The sequence below is a fragment of the Rana temporaria genome, chromosome 1 (assembly GCF_905171775.1).
Source record: "Rana temporaria chromosome 1, aRanTem1.1, whole genome shotgun sequence".
NCBI classification, from domain to species: domain Eukaryota; kingdom Metazoa; phylum Chordata; class Amphibia; order Anura; family Ranidae; genus Rana; species Rana temporaria.
The window spans coordinates 237,826,417-237,835,759 of NC_053489.1; the positions used below are offsets into that span (position 1 = coordinate 237,826,417).

At 44.5% G+C, this 9,343-nt stretch overlaps 1 protein-coding gene across 1 annotated transcript; it reads left to right on the forward strand.

The window, feature by feature from the left end:
- Positions 1 to 326: 326 nt before the first annotated feature.
- LOC120938839 (L-lactate dehydrogenase B chain-like) lies at positions 327 to 5,477 on the forward strand. Its single transcript, XM_040351915.1, has 2 exons — positions 327 to 961; positions 4,948 to 5,477. Exons 1-2 carry the CDS (start codon positions 376 to 378, stop codon positions 5,364 to 5,366), a joined length of 1,005 nt encoding a protein of 334 aa, XP_040207849.1. The 5' UTR covers positions 327 to 375; the 3' UTR covers positions 5,367 to 5,477.
- Positions 5,478 to 9,343: the final 3,866 nt, after the last annotated feature.

The following is a 9,343-nucleotide window of genomic DNA, read 5'->3' on the forward strand; positions in this document are numbered from 1 at the left end:
TACAAAGAAAAAAAGGTGTAATTCAATGGGTCATATAAAAATATTAATATGTATAAAAAAAATATGGTAGATGGAAAATTGAAATATGTATTATATGAGAATAATGGCCTTGAACTCAAAAAGCGAAGATTTGCTATGTTGTAGGTAAAATGTGCTAATTGTACCTAAGTGACCAGGAAACTGTAGATTTGGAATGGAATTTCTACCGAAAAATAGCATTTCATTCCAGGTATGTGAGTGTGTCAAGGTACCCGTGTGCCTACAATCTTATAGCTATATATCTGCTGTTTAAGAACAAAGGTGCTGCGATTCAGTAAGAAGCTGAAGCCACATTGAGATCTCCCTCCAGTCTTCCACAGCCTAAGATCATTCACCATGGCAACTGTACAAGGAAGCCTCCTTTCTTCCGTGGTAAAAGAGAAGACCAGTACTCCCAAGAACAAGGTGACAATCGTAGGAGTTGGTCAAGTTGGCATGGCCTGTGCCGTCAGCGTCCTTCTGAAGGAACTGCCTGATGTGCTTGCCTTGGTTGATATCTTGGAAGATAAACTGCAGGGGGAGAAGATGGACTTGGAACATGGAAGTCTGTTTCTTAAAACGCCAACCATTGTGGCAAACAAAGACTACTCAGTAACAGCTGACTCTAAACTTGTTGTGGTCACTGGCGGAGTCCGTCAACAGGAAGGGGAGAGCCGTCTGAACCTTGTACAGAGAAACGTCAATGTCTTCAAGTTTATTGTCCCTCAGGTGGTAAAATACAGCCCTGATGCCACTATCCTTGTGGTTTCCAATCCAGTTGATATCATGACATATGTAACATGGAAACTAAGCGGTTTGCCACAGAACAAAGTCATTGGAAGTGGAACCAACTTGGATTCAGCAAGGTTTCGCTACCTAATGGCCCAGAAACTTGGCATCAACACTGCAAGCTGCCATGGCTATGTTTTGGGTGAACATGGGGATACCAGTCAGTCAGTCAGTCAGTCAGTGTCAGCGGTGGAGTAGGGCGCTTCGGACCATCCGCATACGAGCCTGCTTCCACCCAGACCTGACAGTCAGAGGCTAGGCAGCTGCTAGGCTAGACGCTCCAGGAAACAAGCTCCCTGGACCCAGGAACCAGCATCTCGCTCTCCACGAGGACTCCTCTCTTCCGCAGGTAAGACCCTGCCTCTCAGGGCCTGTCATCTTGGGGATCCACTGACGGCCGTCCTTATCAGGGCAGCCGTCACACAGACCCCATACTGCGGCTTTCTATACTATTTCTTGCCGGCATCTATCGCCCGCACGGCCACCCGCTTTGTGGTAGTCCCAAGTCACCCCCCCTGGGTGTATTTCCGGCGTTTTTTGGTGCTCTTGCACCCCCGCGCCAGCCTGCTCCTTCTCGCGGCCGCCGCACCTTAGGAAAGTCCGCGGCTTCAGCCGCGGCCTACCGGCGCGCCGTTCTTTTCTCCCTACACTAAATTCCTAAGCACAGTTTGCTCTGGTTATTCACCCCCACACCCCCAGAGGCCCCCTGTTCAGCAAATTCATCGGTAAATATCATTTTTACCAAGCTGACAGCCCCCCCCCAGCCCGGGTCCTGTGCTTTGCCTGGCGGCCATTATTTTGGTATACCCCAGCAGCAGTGACACCCAGCATCCCCCCCCCTTTTTTCCCCTCCATAAGCCGTCAGTCTTTTGATCCAGGGTTTTGAGCCGATCGCCTTCAGGGATCAGGAAGGAATTTTTTTCCCTGCCGCAGCACATTGGCCAGCTTGCCCAGGGTTTTTTTGCCTTCCTCTGGACCAAAAAATAAAACCCTATTTCCCTTGAGCTAGGATTCTCGAATCCTCTCTCACCCTACGCCCGCACTCCAGCCCTCGGTGACTGGCAACAATGGTTAAGTTGCGATACTCTGCAGAAACCATTTGGGGTCTGAGACAATTCGCAACTACATTACCTGCCGCCACCACAATAGCCTTAAAATCAGATCAACTTTTGAGGTTCGATCATCGATCGATCATCAAAAATTTCAATCATTCACCACAGCTCAAGCACATATCATGTGCCTTGCTTAACACTAGATCAGCAGTTAAACACCGATCAGAAATCCATGATTTCTTACTACAATACGATCTAGACTGCCTCTTTATTACGGAGAGTTGGCTGTCGGACGATTGCAACACCATTCTCGGAGAACTGGTGCCAGCAAACTATCGCATCTTAACGGAAAATAGAATAGGGCAAAGGGGAGGAGGCCTGGCGGTGATTCATAAGTCGCATATTGCAATCACTAAACCGGTCCTTCAAAATCCTCTACCTTTTATGGAAACCCTTACGCTTCAACTTCAAGCTCATTCTCAGGAGACCGTTCATATTCTCCTCTGCTATAGGCCCCCTGGGCCCAAATCGCAGTTGATATCAGCATTAACGGAGTTCATTTCCACCTACTCCCTTAGCAGCAATCATCTTTTGCTGCTCGGGGATTTCAACTTGTGGGCTAACTCCTCACAGGATCCCATCGCGGATGCCTGCATCAACCACCTGGAAGGATTAGGACTTCAACAACTTATACGCGGACCAACGCATGCTTCAGGTCACACACTCGACCTAATTTTCAGACAAAATCTGAAAATAAACATTTTGGGAAATGAACCTTTGCCATGGACAGACCACCATGCAATTAGCTTCATAATCCCCAGAACTCCATTAGTCAGGAAAGTACCCAAGCCAGGGACAATACACTGGGCTAGATCTCAGAGGAAGCTCCACTCGGAACTCTTCAGATCTACCCTGGGAAACCGAATTGGGGCTATTCCTCCTCAGCTAGCAGCCTCAGATACTTTGGATGCCATTAATGCAGCTCTGCTACAGTCAGCCGACTTAGCAGCACCAAAGCGCAAACTCCGCAGCCGGGCAAAAAAGTCCAGCTGGTTCAATAACCAGCTGTCGCTATTGAAGCAAGAGCGCAGAAGGGCGGAAGCCGCCTGGAAAAGAAGTCCGTCAGAAGACCACCTCAACTTCTACAAAGCAGTAACAACGCGCTATCACAAGGAAATTTTCGAAGCCAAAAAACTTCACTTCTCCAGGGTGATTAACAGCGCAATGAATCGCCCACGCGAACTCTTCAGGATGGTCACCCAGACCATGAATCCGGGATGTCTAGAAGTCCCCACTTCAGACACCCAAGAGTTCTGCAATGAACTATCGGATTTCTTCATCAACAAAATTGAAAAAATTCGGGTAAGTATTCGGCAAAACAATACTCCACTCAGCCCCGTCTTCAATCAAAACAACGACGGAACGCCTCTACAATCAACTAAGTTCACTTTGGAACCCATCTCCATCGATACAACAAAAAAATTCATTGGTGTGCTGCGCAACAGCACAGCACCGAATGACATCATTCCCACCAAGCTACTGAAGGAATGTGCCGACATCCTGGCGCCTCCGATCACGCAGCTTATAAATCAGTCATTTAAGGAAGGCATAGTGCCTTCCCTGCTGAAAGAGGGCACAATCCTGCCGATCTTGAAAAAACCTAATTTGGATCCTATGGACCCAACTCACCGCCGTCCCATAACAGGTCTAAATGCTCTGTCCAAGATAATGGAGAAAGTGGTGGTAAATCAGCTGCAACAGCATCTGGACACCCACAACCTACTCGATCCATTTCAATCCGGGTTCCGTCCCGGTCACGGGACGGAAACGGCCCTACTGAAAATATGGGACGATGCGCTCGAGGCCGCAGACGAAGGAGAATCCTGTCTCCTGGTTCTGCTGGACCTAAGCGCAGCTTTTGACACAGTAGACCACAAATTGCTACTGAGACGACTAACAGAAGTCGCCGGAGTCTCAGAAGATGCCTTACCATGGTTTTCCTCTTTTCTTGGAAACCGATCACAAACAGTGAAACTGGGATCCTTCACATCAGAAAAACGCACGGTGCCATGTGGGGTCCCCCAAGGATCCCCCCTATCACCAGTGCTGTTTAATATCTATCTTCGTCCTCTCTTTGATATTATCAGTAGCCATGAACTACTTTATCACTCTTATGCAGACGACACGCAGTTGTACTTTCGCATCTGCCATAAAAAGGATCATCATCTCAGATTAGAGAAATGTCTCTCTTCTATAGAAAACTGGATGACTAAGAGTTATCTCAAACTCAATAGTGCTAAAACAGAACTCTTTATCTTCGATGCCAGTCGGAAGAGACAACCGACAACAAACTGGACACCGTCTCCCATCCTGGGACAAATCATCGCCCCTAGCTCCAAAGTCAAAAGCCTGGGAGTCACGTTTGACACCTTCATGACAATGGACGCACAAATAGGGTCAGTAGTCAGCGGGGCGCACCATTTGATGCGCCTACTACGCAGACTTATTCCATTTATCCCCAAAGAAGACGTAGCAGTCGTGGTGGGATCTATCGTGAATTCAAGACTGGACTATGCAAATGCCCTTTACCTCGGGCTACCCAAGTACCAAATCGCTCGTCTTCAAGTCGTACAGAATACGGCCGCTAGACTGGTGACTGGGAAAAAATCTTGGGAATCAATCTCACCTTCACTGAGATCCCTTCACTGGCTGCCAGTGAAAGACAGAATTGCATTCAAAGCACTCTGCCTGACACATAAGTGCATCCATGGGAAGGCTCCTAGATATCTATGCGACAAGATCAAACCGCACAATTGCAACCGCATTCTGCGATCCACCGACCAAAATCTGGTCAAGGTTCCTAAAACCAAATACAAGTCCAAAGGAGAAAGAAGGTTTGCTTTCCAGGGCCCCAGGCTTTGGAATGCTTTACCAACCAGCATTCGGTTGGAGCAAAACCACCTGTCTTTCAGAAGGCAGATCAAGACCCTGCTTTTCTGAAAGGCATGAGACACAAACAACAAGCGCCCAGAGGCGATTCAGTTCGCATGTGCCGCGCTATATAAGTTTTTCATTCATTCATTCATTCATACCAGTGTTCCCATTTGGAGTGGAGCGAATGTTGGTGGAGTCGCCCTTCAGTCTCTTAATCCTGATATTGGAACTGACAAGGATTCAGAGAACTGGAAAGATGTCCACAAAGAGGTAGTTTCCAGTGCTTATGATGTGATCAGACTAAAAGGATACACCAACTGGGCGATCGGCATGAGTGTGGCTGACCTGGCAGAGTCCATCCTCAAGAACCTGAGCAGAGTCCATCCTGTTTCAACCATGGTAAAGGGCTTTTATGGTATTGAGAATGAAGTCTTCCTGAGTCTCCCATGTGTCCTGAACGCACAAGGTCTAGTTCAAGTTGTGAATCAGAAACTGACAGATGATGAGAAGGCTCAGCTGCAGAAGAGCGCAGCGACCCTGTGGCAGATCCAGCAAGATCTCAAAGACCTCTGAAGTCCTAATAAAATGCCATTACAGTACACACCTTGCCTTTCTAACAGATTCCATGTTTATGTACACAGGTTTATAGAGTAACAATAGTTTTCAGAATAAAATCTGATGGAACTGAAAAAAAAAAAAAAAAAGAACAAAGGTGCTGCTGCCTCTTATGTGTAGTTTCAGATTTGGAGTGAGATATTTTGATACCACTACTGTGCTTTTCATTGTTGTTTCTTCTTGAGGCTCTGAGGAAGCAAAACCCTGCATCTAACAAGTTGGCCACCTTCACACAAAGACACAGTGCCGAAAAAAGGCATGGTAAGTAAGTAATGGGTAAAGATTAGCCACGGATACATCACAGGCAATTCCGTTGTCTAATTATTTGTCCTCAGTTAGCCTTTCTAAGCACAGCTTCCAAAGTTCAGTTCTTCCTTTAACCAGCTATTGTACATAAACAGTCATACAGTGGCTTTCTGAGGGCATGAGGCCTTTATAAAAAGGCCTCCCCTTTTGCAATGCTCGTGTGTGCACTAGAAAGCACTCTGTGTCCACCAAACATGGCAGATCACAGAGCAGGGTACAGAGCCTGATAAAATTGAAATTCATTTTCCCTGTATCACATGATCGCTGTGATTGTGATGCCCCAATATCATTTGTATATGCTTTACTATGTATCCTTAATACCTCCTATTCCCTGTTCCTCCTTTTATCTCTGCCCTCTCTTCCCCCCTCCTTCCCTTTTTCCCCTTTCCCCTCCCCCTCTCCCTCTCTTTTCCATTCCTTTCCCTTCTCTTTCCTCCTTTGCCTCCCCTTCCATTGGGAACTTCGTGGTGAACTGCCCTGATGCTCTGTCACACATCCAACTTTGAACGCAGTATATGCACACTTTCCAACTCTCTGTGTATCATGCAACTCCTTTGCATATTTCCATATGTATTTTTATGTAATTTTTATTGATTTATTTTATTTCTGATGCACTTATACTTGTAAACTTATTTTGTTTCTTGTATATGTCTTATTAGATTGAAATATCTATGCTCCTGAGGAAGCGCTATTCATAAGCGAGCAACATGTTGAGCAAGCCCTCCTGTTCCTCTGGATCACCACCTGGTCACTTGATATAGCCAATTTTATGATTATGCTGTATATTTAAGCTCTTCATGTTAGACTCATATAACTATTGTGATAACCTGTGTGGAACCAGTTATTAATTAAAATTATTTTGTGATTTTATGTCTATAACTGCTTTTATGATATATCTATACCAATAAATCTTTCTAGTTTTTCATATTATTTGTGCCGTGTGCCTTTAAAGCCCAACCTTTTAGTTTCCAGCCAGATCGCTGTGATTGGTCACAAATGTAAACAAATGCAATGCGTTTTGCAGCCTATGCTCTGTTTCTTCTCACACACCAATCAAATGTTTCCTGAATGTGAATGGCAGCAGTTTTTTTTCACAGTGCATTCATACAAGCCGCGGTGTCCATGATTGCTAGCCACACCAGTAGTGTGTCACCAGACCAGTGTAAGACAGATATGGTGCCTCTGATCAGAGTTGCTCCAGTACAGTATCACCAGACCAGTGCAGCCAGTCACAGTGTCCTTTATTGCTTACCACGACCAGTCACAGTGTCCCTGATCACCACCACACCAGTACACATTGTAATTTGACCACTGCAGCCAGCTACAGTGTTTCTGATCAACGCCACACCAGCCAATGTCTCCAGACAAATGCAACCAGCCACAGTATCCCTGATTGCTGTCACACCAGTACAGAATCAACAGACCATCATTGTAAGCCAGCCACAGTGTCCTTGATTGCCAACACATTAGTACTTTGTCACCAGATCAGTTCAGCCAGCCACAGAGTCCTTGTTTACTAGCCACACCAGCTACTGTGTCCCTGATCAATACCATATCAGTTCACAGTGTCTCCAGACCAGTGAATCTAGCCGTTTTGACACTGACCATCATCACACCAGTAAAGAGTCATCAAACTAGTGTTAACCTAACCAGTGGAGCCAGCCACAGCATCCAATGCCAGCTACTGTGTCCCTAATCAATACCACATCAGTCCAAACTTCTGGAATTTTCGCGTTTGTTCTTTTTACAAACGATAACGAACGTGCAGAATCCAAAATCCGAAAGATTCGACATAAAAATGTGTTTCGTTGCGACAACAGTTCGATATAGATAGAAGATTCGACATGACAGTGACAATAGCAATATGTGTCTATCGAACCTGCGGTCGAATGTGCCTAACCTAACTCTATAAGTCCAAGATAATTCGACATAGAGAGAAAAGATTAGACATTATAGAGACATGAAGATTCGACAAAGCAGCTCAAAACATACGATCACCACAAACGGGCATATATGGTCAAATGCTCCACCCATAGGTTATAGAAGAATTCTAATGTTGGTTGACTAGTAATAATAATTAATAAATATAATTATTACTAGTCATACAACATTAGAATTCTACTATAGCTTGTGGGTGGAGCATTCGACCGGAAATGTGCGATTGCGGCGTTGTACAGTTTAGCTGCTTCGTTGAATCTTCTTAGAACATTCAACGTACACCATAAGCCTTCAATGACAGATTCGAGCTACATTCATTTGGATTTTCGGACGAATGCATTTTTTAACGAAACAAAATAAACAAAAACGAATTTCGGGAGTAACTAAATAAATATATTTTTCAGACAAAAATAAATTCCGAAACAAAATATTTCAGTGTGCACATGTCTATTACACAGTGTCACCAGACCAGTGAAGCCAGCCACAGTGATACTGATCACCACCACACCAGTAGAGTATCATCAAAATAGTGTAAGCCTGCGACAGTGTCCCTACTTTCCACCACACCAGTACAGTCTCACAGACCAGTGCAGCAGCCACAGTGTTCTTGCTCACTAACCATACCATCCACAGTGTTTCTAAATAACTGCCAAACCAATAAACAGTGTCACCAGACTAGTGCAATCAGACACAGTGTCCCTGATTGCCACCACATCAGTATCGTGTCACAAGACCAATGAAGTCATCCACACAGTCCCTGAACATTGCCACACCAGGGGCGATGGCAACACTGGAGATGCTGCTTTATTTGGTAAAGAATAAAAAGTGAACACATGGCTGCTAATTAGGAGAGAGTATCAATAATGCTTGGAGTTCATGATCTAAAGGCTTTTGTTTCAGCTGCATCCGCTGTCCTTTAATACCTATGTCTCAAATCTCCAACCTCTTCATAATCAGCACATCACATTAGATAAAGACAGAGTTTGATAGTCTGAGTGTGGCAAGAATATGCACTTACATATGCGTTGGGTCTCACAATTAAAGAAAAAACTCTATTTAGAGAGCAGTGAAGGATGCCATTGTTTAATGACCATCCTTATTACTTAAAGGTAATGGCCTTCAGAATAGTTTGTCCTCTAATCCACCAATCGCCTATTTACTGAGACCTCCACATCCTTTGTGGCTTTGAAAACACTTCTTTTATTTCTTCCTTGTTTCAAGTAAATGTCAATTTATCCATCTCATACAATAAGTAAGGATCTTTATCAAAGAATTAAGAGAGCCGCATATCTCTTTGTGTCTAAATCTCTTTTTATGTCTTGTTTGTTTTGCCTGTCATTCTGCTTATAAAAGATATATGCTGTCCTTTGTGAAAGCACTATATTGCTAATGGTAGGAGCTGAATTAGCAATTGCTTATTTTAAAGTGCAATGAGGAAGGGGAAAGTAAATCACAGTGTCTTTCATAGCCACACTGGCTCTTAGACAAGCACCACTTGGGAACTAATGTATTTTATAATAATGTTCCCCAACCACTGGTTGACCACTGGCAGTCTGCAAACCAAGTGTTGTCAGTCCATGAACACCTCTCTTGGTAAGGATCATAAATTATGTAATTGATAACCTTTTCATGAATCAGTTTTTATTCACCTTCAGTTCTATCTGAATAAATGCTTCCATAGTTAAAATCGA

What these genes read in the sequence shown, in the direction of transcription:
- LOC120938839 (XM_040351915.1), top strand. Translation starts at nt 376, where the DNA reads ATGGCAACTGTACAAGGAAGCCTCCTTTCTTCCGTGGTAAAAGAGAAG. An exon ending in TGTTTTGGGTGAACATGGGG is followed by an intron (nt 962 to 4,947) that starts ATACCAGTCAGT and finishes ATTCATTCATTC; the next exon opens with ATACCAGTGTTCCCATTTGG.